Genomic DNA, 21,885 nt, shown 5'->3' on the forward strand with positions numbered 1-21,885 from the left:
CAGAGCCGTGGGTTGAAAGCGACACAAGACAAATTTGCATTTCTCTATAGTTTGTCCCCTAAACTTAGAGTCTTGGTGTGTATGCTTATCCAGAGGCTCTTCTTGACTTTCAAGTACCACAGTCTAAAGTCTTGTACAAGGAAGTCATTTCTAGGATTTGTCCTTTTTGTATGCCTAACAGTGAATGCCACACAATGTTTTTAGACAACGGTGTTTTATTTTCAAAGACCAGGAAAGTCTGGAACATATATAATCTCAGAGGTCTGGAGGACTAAGTCCCAGATATATGGGCTCAGAAAATCAACTATTCATTCTTTAGTTTCTCTACCTTGAAAGCTAATGTTTTTGGGTCAGATATTGATAAAATTGCATCCAGCTCTCAAATTGTTACCTCTGTAAGCCATTCTTCTCTGACTAGCATAGACAGATAATGAGAGATACAGATGGAGAAGTGGAGTGGTCATGGGTGACTCTGCCTTCCCTTTGTTGGCTCCTTCTGAATACTGCTTGCCCGGTACCCATGCCCTTCACATCACAAACCCTGCTGCAAGACAGCTTGCAGTAGCTTCTTCTCTGTGAGAAGATGCTCTGATGGTATTGCCTGTTTTCTTCAACACAACACCAATTTTATCCAATTTTATTTCTCTGTCTCTGTCTCTGACTCTCTCTCTCTCTCTCTCTCTCTCTCTCTCTCTCTCTCTCTCTCCCTCTCTCTCGTCTCAAACCCAATAGCAATCTGTATAAATAAACTGACCTTAAACTCTCCATCCTCCTGCCTTAGCCTACTGAGTACTGAGTTTAATTTGTGCTCGCTCCCGGAGCCAGAATGCTTGAATAATATTCTTTTGGAAATGGATGAAGTAGCAGAAATTTTCCATTTTTAAATGTTTATCATTTTATATTTACTGGGCTGCACCCCACAGGATGGAACTCTGAGCTTTCCAACAGTGCTTTGGACCACAGCCCCACCTCTCCTCCTTATCTACTTGTTTTACTCCTTCAAAATTTATTTCTGAATATTTTCACCAGTTGGAAATAAGACAAGAGAGATGTTTTGAATTGTAGGAGAACAGTAACTATTTTCAAACATCTAGAGATGACCCTTCTCTTCGCACTTCATGCTCACATTCTTTTGGAGATTCTTGGCTATGCCACTACACAGGATCAACATGAGGAACCTACAGAGTTAGTTTCGTAGCTCACAGTGTCCAGTGAGGAGTCATGGACTAAAATGACAGGATGGAAATGAAGCTGTGTGTGCCTGAGAGGTATCTCTCATCAATTCACAAAGGCTGATTTTATCTGGGCTGTCTCTCTATGTCACTCTTTGACTGCTGTTTGCCTCCATCCTCCTTCTGTGCTCTTAAGTCCCCAGAAATAAAACTTAAAATACCAAAGCCTGCAACCATTTCTTCTTGCATGGGTTAGTCATTCACGCCATAGATGTACGAGAAGGATAAATATCTGTGCAGGCCCCCAAGACTGCAAGTGTGAAAAAAATAAGAAAGTGTCTCAAGAAATACACTAACTCCTATTCCACATGAAACAGATATAGATAGATGATGCCTCAGTTTGATAGAACACATGAAATCAGGCACAGGATAACTCACGAAAAAGTCAACAGGGCAGGGTGCTATATACGAGTCCCTCCTGCTCACTATCTGAGCTGTTTCTTGCAGTGCTAGGAAAACCAGCACTGCTTCCCAAACACTGGGTTGGAATTCCTCACTCGGAAATCACTAGGAACTTGAGGTTGAGACACAAGGCACTTTCTGCCTCAGATTCTCAAATAAAACAGAGAAGTTCATTTTCTGTCTGAGCAGGAACAACACTGAGGACAAAATAAATGTGTAGACCTTGGGATGTTACTACATTTACATGTTTGAAGAAAGCAATGAAAAGCCACCGGTAGTATTATTTTTGAAAGAGATTGGATGGTTTAAATTATTTTTAAGCTTTGAGGTTAGAGTCCATTCTCTCTCTCTCTCTCACCATGTTTCCCAAACCTTCCATGTAGAATTATTGTTCACAAGAACATACAACAATAACAACAACTATGCATATGTAGCTGAGGAGTCTAACTAGTATTTTTTTCTTATTTCCATGTATTTAGGGCTGAGACTTCTTTTTTTCTTTTTTTTCATTACAAAATATTCTGCAGTACTTGGCACCTCTTAAAGTCCAGGTTTGGAGGCTTGACTAAATTTAATAGAAATGACGTTTTCTGAATGGGCAATTGTAAAAATGAAAGCTACTCTTTAAAAAACCCAGCTGTTATAACTTGAACTCACCCATAAATGAATCTGCATTTATTATTTCATCTTCAGTTTATATTTACAAATACAGAGAGCCATCACTGATAATGAGTGAGCGCTGAATATTTTTGCAAGCTATTATAACATTTACAAAGAGTAACATAAACACCCACAGGATGTGACTATATGGTAATGAAATGAATTTTCTTGTGTGGTGGGGAAGGCTCATTAGCTTAGAGCCAGGCTCTGTGTTGTGCTAAAGAAGACATGTGCGGCATTAGTTACTAATGTCTCATGCTGTCACCAGAATATTTGTCTCTAAGTCCCTTGGTCTTTGAGAATGCAGGCATCCAGTTGTATATAAATTAATAGCTTGGCAGATTCAAAACAAGAGAACCAGCGAAATCTTTTCCTTTCCAAAGAATATACTAGAAATCTTTTCTCCAATTATAAAGTTTGGTTGGAGTTGTATCCAGTATTGTGTAAAAATACCTTCATGTTATAGAAAAGAGGCTTTGCTTTTACTGAGTCCATTGTTTACATTAAGGTGTGATGAGTGGGAGGGGAAGAATGAGTGTACACTTACTTTCTTCATCCAGGAGACTCTCAGCAGCAGACAGGAGCCTCGCCCTGTCTTCTGGATTGGCAATGTTTAGTTCAATTAGATGGCTTTCTTTGATATCCTTCAAGTCATCCAGGGCCTCATAACCATTGAGCAGAAATGCTGAAGTATATTCCTGTAGGAGGAGAGAAATAGGTATAATCTGTAAACTAGTAGGGATCAAATATTCATTTTCTCTGAATTAAAAGTAAGTATAGAAATGCATGTGATAACCAAAGCATGAATGAAACTTTTGCCTAAGGTCATTTTATTTCCACTAATTCCTCTTGTAAGAGTTTGTTTGTACAAACTCAAGGGCATTTGCGAGAAAAAAAAAGTAAGTTTTTAACCTTCGGGAGGGCGAATGTAGAGCAGAAATAATCACTGAAATCTACAGTAGTGGTAAATTGTGGGTCATTCACCAGCTGATTCGTTTATCCCAGTTGGCACTTTTACTTCATATGTAGTTAAATGGACACAGACAGCATTTTAAAAGTTTTTCAATAGAATATTTCTAATAGATAAAGTAACAGAAGTATTTCTGAACCAATCTCTCTTTGGTTTGTTGGTCATGAAAATATCTACTCTCATTATGTTTTTAGTGTAGCTTAAAAATGAACATGAGCTCCGGTGAGCTGGATCAGTAGGGAAAGTGCTGGCTTCCAAGGCTGATGACCTAAATAAATTAGGTCCAAGAACACAAAATGGTAAAAGAAGAGATTCACACTTGCAGCTTTTCTCTGACACACACACACACACACACACACACACACACACACACACACACACAAACACACACAAACTTACACACAATGAATAAATGAATGAATAAATAAATAAATGTAAAATGTAGAAATAAACTTAAAACACAAAATTCTGTATACAAAGGAAGGTCATCATTTTAACTGATTAAAAGCATTATATATCTAATGGATCACGGACTTGCTGTTTAATTTTTAAGTTAACATTTTAATTACAGGTGGAAGACTCAGAGTGGAAGATAATAGTATTTCCTCAGTAGGGGTATTATTTGCATCAACATATATTAGTTTAAAATACATTAATAAATTATCTGTGTTATTTCTATAATGCCTATTCTAACAGATTGATTATATAAATTGTTTTATAAGCTTCCTCAAAAATTCCTCCCGTTTTACCTGATCACCCTTTCAATATCTTTATTTCAGTAACTAAAATTGGATATGACTGTTTAAATCTAGTCAAGCCTCCAAATCCAGAATAGAGGGTGTGTCAAGAACTGCAGAGTACTTTGTAATGGAAGAAAGAAAGAAAGAAAGAAAGAAAGAAAGAAAGAAAGAGAGAGAGAGACAGAAAGAAAGACAGAAAGAAAGACAGAAAGAAAGACAGAAAGACAGATAGGAAGAAAGGAAGAAAGGAAGTAAAACAGAAAGGAAGGAAGAAAGAAAGGAAGGAAGCCTCAGCCCTAAACACATGCAAATAAGAGAGACACTAATTAGGCTCCACAATCAGGAAAGACTTCTTACAAACCAAACTTTAACCAAAAGGGAGGGGAAATGATAGTTCTTTTTTATTACTGCATTTTAGAAGAATGCAGGATGCATTTAGAAGAATGCAGGATAGCCAAGTGTCCATTCTTACACAACCAACTCTGACTTCTTGAGAACAACACCCTTAGGTGTTTTTTTTCTCTTGATCTTACAGGCAGGATTCAAAGTGCATTTCCTCCCAGGAGGATCACACAGTACCAGTCTTCCCATGGAGAAACTTAAGCACTGGGTTGCCAAAAGACTTAGTAACTCAGAAACACCAGTTAGGAAACATAATTTATATTGTCTTGATGATTTACTTACTGTATGAAAGCACTGATGAGTTAATTTTACAAATGGGATGTAAGACTGTGAATGGAATGAGACTACAGTGCCTACTGTACTCTATGGTGCTTTCTACCATTACGGAAGAGTTATTTCCTTTAAAACGTACTAATATAAGAAAAATAGGGCTATAGGACAGACGATTGGGATGCCAGTGGTGCAATGGGTTCAAGTGAAGTTATTATAAAATGAATCTTTCCTTGAAGTGATCACTACAACACCAGTGATCAATGTTTCTTGAATTACTTTGGAGATGCTGGTTTGCAATGATTTTTTTTTCTGCACTTCCTTTTGGTTTCTCTATGTAAAAATTCAAGCTTCTTGTCATTTTTCTTCTCAGTCCCTCGGATTTCACTATATTCTTCCTAGTCTCTTAATCATTCTCACTGAAACATTTTTCATGGTCATATATATATATATATATATATGAATTATATATATAATATATATTATATATCCTCATCATATTTGTGTGATTCTGTGTGTGTATATACAGTTTCATTGTCATTTCTTTACATTAACCTCTATTGTCACTGGCTGCTAAGTACTTTCAGGGTTTAGTGCAAAGGGTGTTACATCAAGTCTTATCCTTGCATAATAAAAGTATTGAAGGAGAAATCGGAGCTGTTCTAGGAAAACAGGTTTTCACTTGTCATAAATCTTATATTTTTAACATCCTTGCATAGATAATGATCCACCCTTCTCCACTATTCTATCGCCTTTTGAACAAAACCAAACAGACTGAAGGTTTACTAACCTGAAGATGAATCCTCTCTAAGAATTCTTGGAGAGTCTGGGGGTTTTCTCTTCTACTGCTTCTGGGCACCTTTACTTTCTTAGGAGCTGCTTCCTCTTCTGAGATAACATCCACGTAAATGAACTTGAAGTTCCCCACTTTGTTGTTTAGCATCCCTGTCCACATTCCCATCGGTGTTTTGCAGATAATGTCTATGATGTCTCCTTTCTAAGGATGAAGACAAATACATATCAAGTTCTGAAGCACCATCATGCTGCAGTAACATGTACAAAGAAAGCAACTACTGAAATGTAGAGAAATGAGGATAATGTGCAAAAACTCTTCAAAGATTACAGAAGTTCATGGGAGTTCACTTCTTCAAGACAGTTTTCACTATGCAGTGAAGAGAACACCAGCATGCTTGATGATGCTTTTCTTGACCTTACATTATCTCACTCACTTACATTTTTAGAACAATATATACGCTATATTAAGAACGGTTATATTCTGCTCATTACTTATGTGTTGGGTAAATAGTATGAGATATCAGATAATTGCTTTAAACGTTACAGAAACAGAAACAGTGATATTGCATAAGTTCTCAAGAACCAAAACGAAGTTAAGGATGGAGACACACTTTCTATTCTACCTTCCTCACTCAATATAGGACTAAAGTATGAAAGCATCATTCAATGTGCTCTCTTAAAGGGGAAGATGGGAAGACAGAAACGGTAGACTCTGCCCACGGTTTTAACTCACCTGACATAACTCATTTACAGTACAAAATAAGTCCGTGCAAACTGTTTTCATTACTCTGCATAAAGTAATGAAAGTGTAAGATTTACTAAGTATGTAGCAGAAGTACTCACACAGGCATGCTGCTTGGTTCTTGAGGAACTGATGGCACACTTCCTATACATTCACTGTAGCACTGAGCTGGGATCTGTGGAGGCCCATGGGGAAAGCTATTTCTCTGACTGGGGTTAAATCCTAACATATCAATCATGTCAAAATATATAAGACTTAGTCTATTTGGTCTGGCCAATCATTTAGTCAAATGATCGCTCTTGGGAAGTGGGTTGATCTTAAGCCATGCTCAAGGGAAAAAAAGGAATAACGAGCTATTTAAGGAGCTAGCGTACTCAACTTCCCTGAGTTGTCAACCCTAGTACAGAGCTGCAGAACTTGCCCAGATTGGACTGCATTACTTAGAAAGCATAGCTCTACCTTTCCATGTTCCCATCTCTTCTCTAAGTGTGCTTTCCCTAATATGCTTCATTCTTTCCCTTATGTCCATCTCTACTTCATGGCTGCTTGTCTGCCCTATGGGTGACCTCTACACAGAGCTAACTCAAAGGGTGTGTCTCTCTCTGTGTCTCTGTTCTGCTTCTTCTTCCTCTTCCCTGCAGCTCCTGAGCCCTATAGTTTGCAGCACAGGAGTTTTTCTTTGTAAATCATAATCAAATTTCCCTTAATTTTGGACTCCATTCTGAAATTATTTTATTAAGGGGACTAAGAACTCCACGCAGGGACCCTCATTTCCCAGGTAACATGATGACCTCACTGGGATTCTGCAAAATTTCTGATATCAATAACATTATGTAGAACCACTCCCCAAAAGACCATAACTATTAAAGTTTCCATAGAAAAATGAAGTAGGCACATTGATGTGGCCAAACCAACCAGCGTGTTGTATTTCTATCTAAAATTATATTTGGTCACATTGCAGTTATTGGAACAGTAAAAATTTTCCTGGGAATATTTCTTTATGAAGAAGTATGATTTCTGTGCAAATAAGTGCATATTTGTAAGAGTCATAATTCCTCATTTGAGATATAACTTTACATCCCCAAAACATGCGATCAATCCCAATATTTGCTTAAATATCTATTGTCCTGCTGGTCTGTGAATGTATGATTGATGTAAAACCGTGTAATTGTTAGCCATTTAGAATAGAGTGTGATTAAAAGATGGTCTCTCTGATTTGGGATTGTATGTATGTCTGTCTGGGTGTGGGTCTTGTTGTTTCCACTTTTTACTTGAGAAAATGAAATGGCAAGCCAGGTACAAAACACCAAGGAGATGTGCAAATTCCCCAGAAGCACTGAAGAGTTTCTAGGAGTGGTGAGTCTTTACTGTGTCTTTCCTATCACATTTAATTTCAAGGTCTTGCATATCATATCTTTTACACTTGCACATTTTATTGAAGCTGACAGCTAGCCCAGACAAAGACTCAATCAGTTTCCTTCCCCGTTGGTAACTGTGGGATCTTCATTGTGTCCTCTGAGAGCTCCAAAGAACCACAACAGTGCCACGTGGATATAATTTAATAGGGAAATATGAGAAACTGCATTCTACCAACATCATGGGACCTTAAAGAAGGACTTCATGTCTCGGGGATATCACAGTTTAATTTGGCAGCCTGATTTATGTCAGGGGTATCCTTGTACAGAAAACAGCTGAGTTTTACTTACCTAGGTTTATGCCCTACAAAACTGTAATTGAATAAATATGTGTTATTTGAAGCTTCCGAGTTGAGGGAAATTTGTTTTAAGAAGAAATTTGGGAAGCGGTTATTATTAGGGAAAGAAGTTCTGGTTGCTCATGGCAAATCACTTAGGAAACAATGGAACGGGAGGCCCTTGATCCTGTGAAGGTCCGGATGCCAATGCCACAGTGTAGGGGAATGCCAAGGCTCTGAGATGGGAATGGGTGGGTGGGGAAGCACCCTCACAGAAGTAGGTGAAGGGGGGATAGGATAGGGGATTTGAGGTGGGTAAATCAGGAAAGGGGATAACATTTGAAATGTAAATAAACATAATAACCAATAAAAAATAAAAGATCTAGGCAAGTCTGGTTCCCCCAGCTTTTGCTCTGCTCAGTTCCTGCTAGATAGTTCTGGCTTTTCTCCCTCTCTTTTGCTTCATTATTTTTACTCTAGTATGTATCAGGTGGGCATGTCTAGCGGCCTACTTCTGAGAGTTGCAGAGTTCAGAAAACTCCAGACAATTCATCTCTGCCCCACAGACTCTGAATTTATTATGCTAATAGCCACAGTAGACCAATGGCTTGCACTAAGTTCAAACTTTTCACACTGTGAGCTAGTCCAACTTACTGTATGGAAAGAACATATATCCTTACTGCCAACTTCCTTTAGTCCCTAAAGTATAGCATGCAACTAGCGCTTGGCAAACCAGGAAGCATAGGTAATGTTGGCCCACCTTGATTTTAAGGGAGTCTGTGTCATAGGGACTTGGTGTGAAGTCTGTGTGCACTCGGGCACGGCCACAGAATGGCCCTGAGTAGGGGCTGTCGTCGTCCAGTCGAAAGCTGTCCCGATTGCTTGTTCCATCTGAACAGTTTGTTATCCCACCTGATAAAGGAAAGGGTAAAGGTTCTTAGCCAAGGTTTTTAGCTTCCTGTACCATTGCCTCAGACTACAGCAAAGGATGCCAGCCTTATGTAGCTCTCAGTCACATTCCCTCAGGGACCTTCTTCTGACCTCGTTTTGACTCCTTCTCTGCCAGTCTGTATGTACTCTTGCCAATCCTTATCCCAGTACTATCTTCTTTTGGGTGATCTCCCCATTTGGCTCTCATCTATCTTAGAGGGCATTAAACAATGCCCACTTGCTAATTTGGAGTATAGGTTTATCCTTTGACCTAGACAGGTAATTTCAGAGTTGAAAACTAAGAAAGAATTCAATAGAAACCGTTTAATCCTTTTGTGTTGTTATTGATCATAGATGGTCAACCCATGACATTCAGGGTTTCATACAACTTACATAATTGTAATAAAAGTCTTTCCCAGAATTCTTGCTGTGTGCCAAAGGCCATCTTTGCCTATCAAAGGCGACCCTTTGGTTTGCCACGAGGGAAGAGAGGAGAGTTGTCCAAATGTGTGAACCCCCACACTACCCTACACTGCCCGAACGCTTATCTTCTGCTTCCCTTCCCCTCTGATCTTGAACTTCAGTTGGGAAAAACCAAAAACAAGCAAAGCAATCAGAGAGAACATTCCATCTTGCTCCATTTTTCTTCCTTTCTGTTAGTGAAAGTGCTTAGCTGTTTCTCCCACACTCATGGCCTCCTCACTTCCTCCTCAGCTGACCTTTTGCTGCCGTAGGAGGCAAGAGCTGTTGTTTCACTACTAGGAATTTTGAAATAAGGCAAAAGTCCTGTAAGTTCCACATTGGGTGTGAAGAGAAATGGAGCATGTAAATGAAGCACTTGTCTCCCCATGCCTCCCTTCTGAATTAATGCGTGGGTGCTGGTTCTGCATGCCATAGTGGAATAATAAAGTTCTCACATTCAGTGTCACACACTTGAATTTGAAAACTTACAGCAGAACTGGATAATTATGAAATCTGAATCACACACACACACACACACACACACGCACACACACACACACACACACACACACACACACACACACAGACTACACCTTCCAAATGTTTCTGCATTAGCTTTTTACCACAAAATACCTGTTCTATAGCTAATAATAAGAAAATTGAGAGTATTCAGAACATCTGCTCTTTCTCAGCCATCTTTGAATAACAGAAGTAGTTGATTTAAAAACAAGTGGAAAATAATCTTTGCAGTGCCATTTAAAAGTCTTGAAGAGACTGGACTGGAGAAACTACAATGGTTTACTGATAAACCATTATAAAATATATAAAGCGCCAGCACTGTCAGTACCTTCTTGTCGCTATTGTAGCAGAAAATGTAGCTGATATTAAGTAATATCCTTCTTAGACCAATATCAGTGTTGATTCCGCACTCCTTATATAGTTCCTGCTAATCTCCTTTCCCACCCCACTGGTGACATATCTATCACACAATAGTACTCACTGCTTCAGTCTCCACACACTAACAGTGAATAGAAATGACAGAATTGAGGCAAAAGTCCTGTCCTTTGCAGAAAAGCAGGGAAAAAGAAAGAGAGAGAGAGAGAGAGATAGAAAGAGAGAGAGAGAGAGAGAGAGAGAGAGAGAGAGAGAGAGAGAGGGAAAGAGAGAGAGAGGAAGAAAGGAAGGAAAAAGAAAGAAAGAAAGAAAGAAAGAAAGAAGGAAAGAAAGAAGGAAAGAACAACAGAAAGACAGAAAAGAAAAACAGAAAGACAGAACAACAAAAAGAAAGACAGAAAGAAAGACAGAAAGGAGGGAGAAGGATGACCCAGATCAGTGTGGCCTTAAAGGGTCACAGGTAGTTATGAATATTTCATAAGGGATGGATTTTTATAAATCAATTATCTTATCTAGGTGAGCAGTTTATGTTATTATCAATTGGTTGTAAGTTTATTGTGTGGACATTTTGTGGGATGAGAATTTAAGATATAAGTCTGATTGCTAAATTACAAGCTTATTGAGTTTTGATTTTGTTTTTTTTTTTTTTTTTTTTTTTTTTTTTCGGAGCTGGGGACCGAACCCAGGGCCTTGCGCTTCCTAGGCAAGCGCTCTACCACTGAGCTAAATCCCCAACCCCTTGAGTTTTGATTTTAATAGGTTACTGGGAGTTGTGACTGTAACCACAGGGGGCAGATGCTGGGAATGTGAGCAGAGTCCACAGAAAGCCAGTTGAGTTGCAAGAGTGAGGCTGCTTCAGGGCTCAGAGAGTAGCCTGTGGCAGCATGAGATAGCAAGTGGTCTGAGATGCTTTGCTCTTTAAGATGAAATACCCCGCAGATGCCATGTGGCTTACTGGAGCTGGCACTAGAGTGGGATGGTGGATTTTTTAAAAAATATTTACAGCAACAAGGAAGGAGAGAAGGAACAAAAACAGAAAGAAAAATATCAAAGAAAGGAGGAAAATAAAAAACAAATTTCCACTTCTCTATTTCAAATAATTTCATGTCTTTTGAATCAAGATAACACTAGGTTTTCAGAGCATACAATTTTGATACCAGGTTTCATTATGTAACACAACTTTTTGAGGCATTTTCACAAGAACACTGTAGGCTATAACATCAAAACTATGTTGTGCTATGCATCACAATTGATAGTAAGTCCATGTTTATTCAATGTACCCCACCTTTCTGACTTTTCTATTATCAAGTATCTGCATATCTGTTTCTAACTTGAGAAACAACTTCCTGTTTGTTTGACCATTCCCTCTTTTTAATTAGCTTATCCCAGGCTCCATGTCTACAGTGACGCCTCTTACACATTAGCCTTACTTGATGAGCTCTGCCCACTGTAAAGACTGTCCATAGAGTCGCTGGCTTTAAGAGAGATCTTCTCTGTACGTGTTCCAATCATGGGATCACTGTTCCGATACTGGAGGGTTTCCTCTCTAATTTCCTCCTCCTTCAGGAGAAAATGGATCAAAGGTTAAGCGTGCAGATCAGATTTCCATGGAGATGTTCACTGTGTGCACTGACTCAAGAACCAAGACACATTTGAACAATAAAACATTCATGAATACATCAGCATAAAATATGAGAGTCATTAATCTTCAGTTTATTTTCTAGGAAAACAGTTTAGAGGATACTTGGGAAAATTCCCTCCACGAGACATTGCTTATTGTGGAATTCAATTGCAATTATTATGGTCTATTTTTTTTGGAAATAAAGATGAATATCATCATATCAAGAATACTTAATCAGAAACGTTAGATGTATTGGCATGAATGCTTTTTCTGCTAAAGTGCAGTTCCTTTTCATGTTCTCCTTATCTGTTTGTCACCATTACTAATCCTGTGAGATCTGATACTACAGCTTTAAACTCTGCACATTTGTTTCATGTCAGTTATTTGCACGCTACCAGATCACTAGATATGAATAAAACATGCTCACTTTGCAATTCTAAAGTAAGTCTTATCTAAGGAGCTTTACAAATCTCACACTGTGCTCGCCACCTAGTCAAGTGAAAACCAAATCTTGCATAAAATTAGAAAAGACAGACAATTTCAAAACAAATTACATTTCCTTGAAAACACCTCACATGGTTTCCATTTTTAGAAAGTTTGGACAAAGCCCTTGAGTTTCATAATACTCATTGCGATGTAATTCAATAGTCTTATTTTGAGCATTACTGAGCATTGATAAAGCTCATAACATGTGCAGATTTTGATTTTCTCCTTTTATCTATTTTTCACTCATTTAGTAGTTCAAGGAAAGTTTATAACGCAGAGCCTAAATACTTGCCACCTTTCTAAAATTTGTGGATACTTTAATAAACAAGATAACAAAGTAAAAGTACTTTGGCTCTAATAAATTATGTTCTTGTCTGAATGGGCTATGCATACTGTACAAGATATAGTTTATATGTTTTTAAACTAGTTGGAAATAATAATAATAATAGTACATAAAAGTATTAGTATGATACATATATGTGGAGATAGGATATAGAATATGAGAGAACTAGTAAATCAAGTAAGGATAAAGAAGGTTAGTTGATTTAGGAAAAATGAATTCCAAAGACTTCAACTCTAAGAAAACAAATGCCCAGAATCCACCTGAAAATGTATGAAGATATTCTTTTATATATAATTCTCAATTATGTTGGCAAGGATGTAGAGATAGAGGAACACTCCCCCATTGCTGTTGGGATTGCAAACCGGTACAACCACTCTGGAAATCAATCTGGAGGTTCCTCAGAAAATTGGAAATAGACCTACCTAAAGACCCAGAAATACCACCCTTGGGAATATACCCCAAAGATGCCCCACCATACCATAGGGGCACATGTTCCACTATGTTCATAGCAGACTTATTTGTGATAGTCAGAAACTGGAAACAACCCAAATACCCCACGACAGAGGAATAGGTACAGAAAATGTGGTTCATTTACACAATGGAATACTCCTCAGCTATTAAGAACAAGGACATCCTGAGTTTTGCAGGCAAATGGATGGAACTAGACAATATCATATTGACTGAGGTAACTCTGGCACAAACATACATGGCATGTTCTTACTAATAAGTGGATATTAGTTAAAACAAACAAAAATGTACAAAATACCCTAGATAGAGTCCTTAGAACTCCAAAAGGTCAACAAGCTGAAGGGCCCAAGTAAGAACACCTCAGTCCCACTTGGGAGGGAGAAGAAACCAACCACAAGGGGGGAGGGAGAGAGGGATGGGGAGTGAAAGAGGATGGGTTGGGGAAGAGGGGAACATGATTTGGTATTGTGTAGGGGAGAAGGACTGGAGCCCTGAGGGCCAGCAGAAAACATGGAAACAGATGACCCTGGGAGGGAGGAGGTTGGGAGGGCCCTCCAGAATGTACCAGAGACCTGAGAGGTGAGAGACACTCAGAACTCAAAGTGGGAGAACCTAGATGAAATGCCGTACAGAGGGTAGAGGAAACTTATTGAATCCACCACTAGCAGAAAAGACAGGGCATCAAGGGAGGGATGGGGTTGCTATACCACAATCAAAATTCTGACCCATAGTTCTTCCTGTCTGAAAGAAATGCAGGTATGGAAATGGAGAAGAGTCTGAGGAAAAGAAGGTCCAGAGACAGGCCCAAAGTGCAATCCAGTGTAAGGGGAGGCCCCAAGACCTGACACCATTACTAAGGCTATGGGGCATTCACAAAAAGGGACCAATCGTGACTGCCCTCCAAAAGATCCAACAAGCAGCTGAAAGAGTCAGATACAGATATGTGCACCCAACCAATGAACAGAAGCTTGTGGTGACTGGGGATGGGGGGAGGAATGGGATGTAGAACAGTCTGGAGTTGGACCTAGAGAGGAATAAAATCTGGAGTGTAAAAACAAATATTTTTTTTTTAAAAAGCTGTGAATTGAAGTAATAAATATAATAAATTTCAAATATAAAGAAAAATAATTCTAATTATGAGAACATAGAATGTATATTATCTTCTAAAGGTACTTTTCTAAGCAAAAGAAAAGAACAAACCTGAACTTACAACTAGCCTCAATACACAGGCTAGTGTAGTGAAAGAAAGGAGGACATTACATATTAATTTTGAAAGCAGGGAATGAAAAACATCCTAGAGTACTGTGCTGGCCATGGGAGAGACATCTAGACCTCTTGCCATGGGACTATGTCTTACTGACTGTGATGTGTAGTGTGTGTGAGAAAATGTGAGCCTTGGGAGTTGGAGACTGAGTGTTAGGATTCCATTTTGTTTATCATCTCCAAAAATTCACATGTGCATTCAATTTCCTTTGAACTATAAAGGGGAATCTGACCTTGGTGTTTAGAGGCTGGGTCTTCGGGAGGTGATTGTGATTGGATGAGGTCATCAGAACATAGCCTCCATAACTGGGTATTTGTGGATCTACTAGCAAAGGGAAAGGCACTAAAACATCTATACACCTTTCGTATTTGTTATTGCATTGCATGGCATCTTCTGCTGTTCTGAAACTCTACCACCCAAACAACTATCATGAGATGTGGCCCCTTCTGTTGGGCCACAACCATGACCCAAATAAGGCTTTTTGTGAATAATCAGTCTATCGCATTACGTCATCAGCAACAGAAATATGACGAATACACCTGAGCAATTCTGATCGTTCCCCTTTGTATCTACCTGTGATTTGCACGGAAGTCAGACCCTTCATGGTCTTGGGGGCTGAATACATGTAAATAACATTTATACCTATTCTTGGTGAAAAGGAACCAGATTCTAGTGGGAAACCTTGGTTCGGGAATTCCCCCACACATCTGGCAAAATGTTCTCAGAAGTGAACTGCCAAGAGAAATTGAATCTCACCTCTTCCTCTCCTTCTATAGCTGTCAGGCTTCCATTGTCCTGGCAAGACTTGTCTGTTGCCCTTACCCTCCTTTAGAGCTCATAGGCATCCCCCCTTGTAAATCCTCGCTGTTTTTCTTATTTTTGGAAGTCTATTCCAATAAAAGGACTAACTTTACTGCTCTATAGTAAAAGGATTTTTTTTGCAGGATATTCTGAAGTCTTAATTTGGGTCCCAATATGTCCTGATCTCGCTTCTCAGACATCACTTCAGGCTTTCTTGTCCTGACTGGATCTTATTAGAGAGATGATAGAAATGACACAGGTAGCTGATGCAGTGCTGCAGGCAGGGGAGGCTTGTGCCTTAGTCAAAATCAGTACTAGTTTGAATAGAAAAATTAGAGTTTTAAATATTCCTCGGATATTAGGAACAGGAGGATATTGTGATTTGTTGATGTTGAGTGTAGGAGAAGGAATTTGGAATGATACCTTTCTATTCCATTTTTCGGCATCTGGAACCGTGAAAGTATTGTTCTTTGGCACTAGAAATAATGGGTGAGATGTAATTGTTTTCTAGTAGAAGTGCTGAGAATGTAAAAGTTTGATAAGTGCAGAGGTTATGGTATCTGTTAGACATCTCTGGGAGAGCATCAAATGAGCAGTTGGATGATCGGATATAGCAATCAGATGAAGAGGGCCTTTCCAGAGACACTTTGGGAAGCTATGAGTGCACTTAAGATCACAGGAAAGGACTGGGCATATTTAGTGGCGCCGCTGGGATTTTTCAGCTTTGCGTCTGTGTAGAGGTGGTGTAACACACCTTTAATCCTAGAACTTGGGAGACAGAGGAAGGTGGATCTTTGGGTTCTAGACCAGCCCGGTCTACCTAGTGAGTTCCAGGACAGCTAGTACTATACAGAGAAATGCTATGTCAAAAGGAAAAAAAGAAAGGAAAAGAAAAAAAGGAAAGAAAAGAAGCATCAGCATTTTCAGAGAGAAAAAGAAAAGCCAAAAGGAACCATGTGAAAGAGAAAAGAATGCTCAGAGCAGCCAGGAGAAAATTTTCTATGTGAGCATGTTACCAGTGTGTCTAGAGCTAAAGTAAATAACACTGTGCTTGGTAACCCAAAGATTATTACTACTGGGAGCAAATACTGTGGTCAGAATTAAAAGAGAATCCAAAGGGAAAGTGAGCGAAAGACAAATTAAAATTATAGAACTGAAAGTCTGTATATAAACCCTTATTTGTATGAACTCTATGTTTATAATGACATTGTGTATGATGGTTAGCTGACTTTGAAAATATAATGGGGAGAGAAGAGTCTTCCACAAATGAAGTTGAGTCTACTTGATATTTACAAGAAAAGGATGGATTTTTTTTTTACTCATTTGAACCACACATAGAATATCTAATCCAAAGTGGATCATGCACTATAATTTAAGAGCTAAAATTACAGAGCCATTAGGAGAAAATGCAGAAGTAATCATTATACTGTGTTAAGCAATAGTTCCAGTATGATTGCAAAAGCCAAATAATAAGAAAAACAGAACAACTGTACTATTATAAGATTATAAACAGTTAGGATGCAAATAATACTGTAAAAATAAAAGTATGATTCACAGAATGATAGAATCTGTATTTAGAAGTCACATATATAAGATTCATTCAGAATTATATAAACATTTAAAGCTTAATAAATGGTTTTAACAGTATATTAAAATCAGACAAATATTTGAATAAATACTTCTTTAGAGATAAGTCAATATAACCAATAAACACATTAAATGATAATAGCATTCATTGTAAGAAACATGTTAATCAGACTGGCAGTGTGAGTTTACTTCATCTTCGCCAATGGCTGCAACTTTAAGTAATACCTCAGGCTGACATGATGTAGAAACATTGATATTACGTGTATGTAAAATTCACTGATATTGGGTGTGTAAAATTGAGCAGAGTTTGGAGCAAAGAGTTGCCAGTGTCTCAAAATATAAGGAGCAGAATTACCATATATCAAAAAGAAATAAAAAATAACTTCATATGAAGAGTCACATGTAAACATTTACAGGAGCATTATTCATAATGTACCCAAAGTAGAAACAGTCCAAATACTCATCAGTAGATGTGAAAAATGTAGATTATTTATAATAATATAATAATTTGCAATAAAAAGAAATGAAGTACTGGTGCTTGCTACAACTTAAGCAATTTACTCCTCTTCACCCTCTAGATGTTTGTTTTGTCTTCTTTTAAAATGTGAGTAAGGATCCTTTAAGAACCATGGAACTGGGCCATCCAAATGGCTCAGTGGTAAAGGTACTTGTGATGCAAGCCTGAGGACTTGAATTTGGTCCAAGGAACTTGTGTAGATAAGCAAAGAGAAGAGACTGTGGAAAGTTGATCTTTGAGGTCTGCACTGCTTCATGGTACTCATGTGCACAAACAGACACTTTTTAAAAGCACTACAAAACTTCTGGGCATGACAGGTGAAGGAAAAAATATGTCTAAGTGCTTCATAAAAAACCAAATATTATATATACATATATATATATACACATGCACATATATATATATATATAAAACCACATTTTATAAATAATCTACATTTTCATGTCTGCCAGTGAGTATTTGGAAAAAAAATATATATATGAATACATACATATGACAAAATATACTTACTTTTTCCTCAGAAAGAGCTTTGATGTATTTTTTCCCTACTTTTTTCTTCATTGTCCATGAAATAGCCCTCACTTTTTTACCTAGACTTCCTCCATTGTTTGAAGTTTTGCTTTGTTCCTCACTTCCATTTGTCAGTTCCCCGTCACGGACCTGATAGATGATTTTTTACAAAAGACAAATTGTAAAGAAGAAAGGATCATGTATTTGAGTCAAGTGGTTTTAAGTGCTAGGGATTTCACATGATAGGCAAGAGCTACATCTGAGCTCTGTGTCCACCCTGAAGAGCATTGATTGACAGCCTCTCTAGGGAGAATCTAAGTTGGAAATTTTTGTTCTTGGGCAGTCCACCTTCTGGGTATAACACATATTGTTCAACTGGCTGCCTGCGTAACTTCATTGAAAGTTCTCATCCTCACAGGTGAAATTCCTTGAGCATTTATGGTTTAATAACTCTATTAAACAATCATTTCAGTTCTCATCTTTGAGATAAACAAAATAGAAGTAACCATCAGGCATTCTGTGATTACAGATGTGTGGACTGGAGAACAATGAATGAGGGGATTAGGAAGGCTTTTACCCCCATCTGTGAGGGAAGAGCATTACAATAGCCTCCTGGGTCTCAATCAGATTGCTCCAATCAACCGTCGCTTTGAAGAAGTTGTGAAATTAGTTAAGTCAGTTGAATTCTATGATGCTTTCATGCACCATGTATGCATATACATTTTCACCTTAAGCAATAGTAAATATTACCTGGCTGAATTAATTAATAAAGAAATATGTAGTTCATATATTGCATACATGGTACTAATTAAGTTTCTTATTAGGGTTACTGTTAACTGGTGCTCCTTAGCTCCTAAAACAAGGATTTCTCCTCTGACTCAGAATAAAATATAAGTATTGGTGTTTTCTTGTAAAGTTCAACAACATAACATAAATGATATAGTTCAGTTTATGATGGGAAACGTCTTGGTAAAGATCTTAAATGCTTTAATATTAAAGTTTAATCACACAATTGACATTAACTTAAATAAATATTATGTTTCTAAAATATGTGTTTATATCATATAAAATCTGTAAGATATAACAAACATATCTTTATGAACTTATTCTTCACTACTAATCAGATTTCAAAACAGCATTTTTTAAATAAGACAGTGTTGGAGGACAGTTTGTTCAAGTCCTTTGTAGTGATTCTGACTCACAGATGTATGATAAGACTTGAAAGAAATGATAATCAAATACTGCCATGATAATGCATCTCTCTGACTTTATCCAGTTATCACCAGGGTTTGGATTCGCTTTTGCATTGGCTTCTCTAGATAGCCACAAATGTATTTTCATAGCTATCCAAGTTTCCACTTAATGCATAGTAGAGGAAAGAAGTCATCTGATTGGTCACTCTCTGTGCTTGTCCACACTTCTTGTTTTACCTGAGTATTTGTCTCTGCTCTTACTTTATTTGAAAATGTTTTGCTCATGTAACGACTCATCTGCCCTTCTCCCAGAATGCACGCTCCATGGGAGTAAAGCTTTCTCTGTACACTTCATTCTACTCTCAGGAACATTTCCAGGCACGTTAACTGGGGCTCAGTAACCTTTAAAAATATGAAATTCTTGATGTATAAATTTGAGGCAGTTTGTCCACCTCCACTGGAGGACATATTTGGACTAGATGTTCTTGCTACCTCAGATGTGGAAGCAATGAACGGTGAAGGTCTTCTGCATGAGGAATGCCCACCATGCTTGACGGGTGGGCAGCTACCCATACCTCACATAAGAAATGACGGGAAACTTCTGTTTAGTGAGCATGAATATTTTAATATGAGAGTTTAAGCACATAGTTAACATCATTATTAATCAATATTATATTTTGCCTCATATCTTACCCCAAATTGCATATGATAAATATGAATGGGCAGCCAATTTAAGCCCTCATTGCACATTATTAATTTTTACATTCAAGGTTACAAAGGCAAAGAGTCTTTGCTTAATTCAAAGTATCAGAATGAAATCGAATTGGGAAGCAATTTAAAAAGTTATTTGGCCTTTTCTTCCTTCTTTCCGGTGTTTAAACTTTGTTTTTACCATAAACTTACTTTAGTAACTGATATAAACGTCACTTAGTTACAACTGATATTAATACTATTATCGATGCGTCAAGTAATGCAATACGAATACTGCTAGGTTTTCTTATCATTGTTTACAGAAGCTTCAGAGAAAGTAAATTCTGAATTCGTTTTATATAGACAATTTGGAAAGATCTAGAATCACTTAGGAATTGAATCTCTTGAGTGTTTGTGTAGGATGTTCCGGATTACATAATTGACGTGGGAAGAGTCACCCAGTGTAGCCACCATTCCCTGGATGGACCTTATAAATGGAGAAAGGAAACTGAATGGTAGCAGTCATTCATTGCTCCATAGCCTGAACTCCATTTTCTGTCTAGAATTTACAGGTCTGTTGTCATCGTCAACATCGCCATTGCTTCCCATCTCCAGGTGTTAGGAAGTAGCCATTTTTATCTTCCACTGCAACAATACTCTGGAGTACCTAACAGGAATCCTGCCACTGTGTAGATGACCGTGAACAGGATAAAGAATTGATGCTGGGTTTCTGAAGAATGAGAAACTACTTTATCAGCTCTGCTAAATGCTTGAACAAATGACAAAGTCATTACTACCTATCCCAATGACTGCGAATGAACCTGAGGTACTGTCATAGCTTTATTAAACACTAAATGGCAGCAGAATACAGCAGTAAATGGTTATAGAGAAGTAAAAGTTAATATGAAACTAAGTGAAAATAGTCATCTAAGTAAGTACCCCTGTGTATATACACACGTACATAAACGAGTACTTATACATATATGTTTATGTGAATACATATATAATTATATTATTGTAATACAATAAGAATGTAGATTATATGCCAAACAACCAGAGCTTCCAGGGACTAAGCCACTACCCAAAGACTATGCATGGACTGACCCTGGACTCTGACCTCATAGGTAGCAATGAATATCCTAGTAAGAGCACCAGTGGAAGGGGAAGCCCTGGGTCCTGCTAAGACTGAACCCCCAGTGAACTAGACTGTGGGGGGGAGGGCGGCAATGGGGGGAGGATGGGGAGGGGAACACCCATAGAGAAGGGGAGGGGGAGGGGCTAAGGGGATGTTCGCTCAGAAACCGGGAAAGGGAATAACAATCGAATGTAAATAAGAAATACTCAAGTTAATAAAGTTTAAAAAAATTATGTAAGAATAGAAAAAAAAGAATAGGTTCTGTAGAGGACATCATTCCACTTATACTATTGTTTTCCCATTTAAAAGATCCTAAATAAAAGGACCTTTGCCATTAAAAAAAAAATGTAGACTGTAAAACACGTTTTCAGTGGCTAGGTTTTATATAGACAATTTGGAAAGATCTAGAATCACTTAGGAATTGAATCTCTTGAGTGTTTGTGTAGGATGTTCCGGATTACATAATTGATGTGGGAAGAGTCACCCAGTGTAGCCACCATTCCCTGGATGGACCTTATAAATGGAGAAAGGAAACTGAATGGTAGCGGTCATTCATTGCTCTCAGCTTCTTGACTACGGATGTGATATGACCTGCTGCTTCAACATCTCACAGCTTCGGCTTCCCTACCATGATGGCTTTAATCCTTAGCTGAACTATGAAAACAAAGCACCACTCTCTCTAGAGTTCTTCCTGACTGTATTTTATCACAACAGCACAGAAAAAATTAAGTCAGGAATTTGTGTGTGTGTGTGTGTGTGTGTGTGTGCACACACATGTGTATTTGTGTGTAATGGCTTATCTATATATTACATAAATCAATAAAATATATTCTACATATAGGCATATGTTAATGCATATATTAAATAATGATATAGGAAATGTTAATTTACTGTATTTAGAATATTCCTTGCTGAATAAAAACACACACACACACACGCACATGCACGCACACACACATCTGTAAGTGATATTTATATAACATGTTTATCTAAAAGCAACTATTTGTGAGTTCACTGGGTCAGGGTCAGGTTAGGGTTGGGGTTGGTAATGGATATGTGTTGCAGTCTTAGTTTTCTC

The 21,885-nt window shown here is 38.0% G+C and overlaps 1 protein-coding gene across 1 annotated transcript in view; it reads right to left on the reverse strand.

The window, feature by feature from the left end:
• The window catches only part of Samsn1 (SAM domain, SH3 domain and nuclear localization signals, 1), a 50,380-nt gene that overhangs the window by 8,532 nt on the left and 19,963 nt on the right, over positions 1-21,885 (reverse strand). Inside the window, exons 3-7 of the mRNA NM_130821.2 lie at positions 17,790-17,939; positions 11,623-11,752; positions 8,667-8,818; positions 5,467-5,673; positions 2,842-2,992 (exon numbers count right to left, since the gene is read on the reverse strand). Coding sequence (NP_570834.2) covers positions 2,842-2,992; positions 5,467-5,673; positions 8,667-8,818; positions 11,623-11,752; positions 17,790-17,939 — 790 coding nt within the window. The remainder of the gene's footprint in view (positions 1-2,841; positions 2,993-5,466; positions 5,674-8,666; positions 8,819-11,622; positions 11,753-17,789; positions 17,940-21,885) is intronic.

The sequence above is a fragment of the Rattus norvegicus genome, chromosome 11 (assembly GCF_036323735.1).
Source record: "Rattus norvegicus strain BN/NHsdMcwi chromosome 11, GRCr8, whole genome shotgun sequence".
Taxonomy (NCBI): domain Eukaryota; kingdom Metazoa; phylum Chordata; class Mammalia; order Rodentia; family Muridae; genus Rattus; species Rattus norvegicus.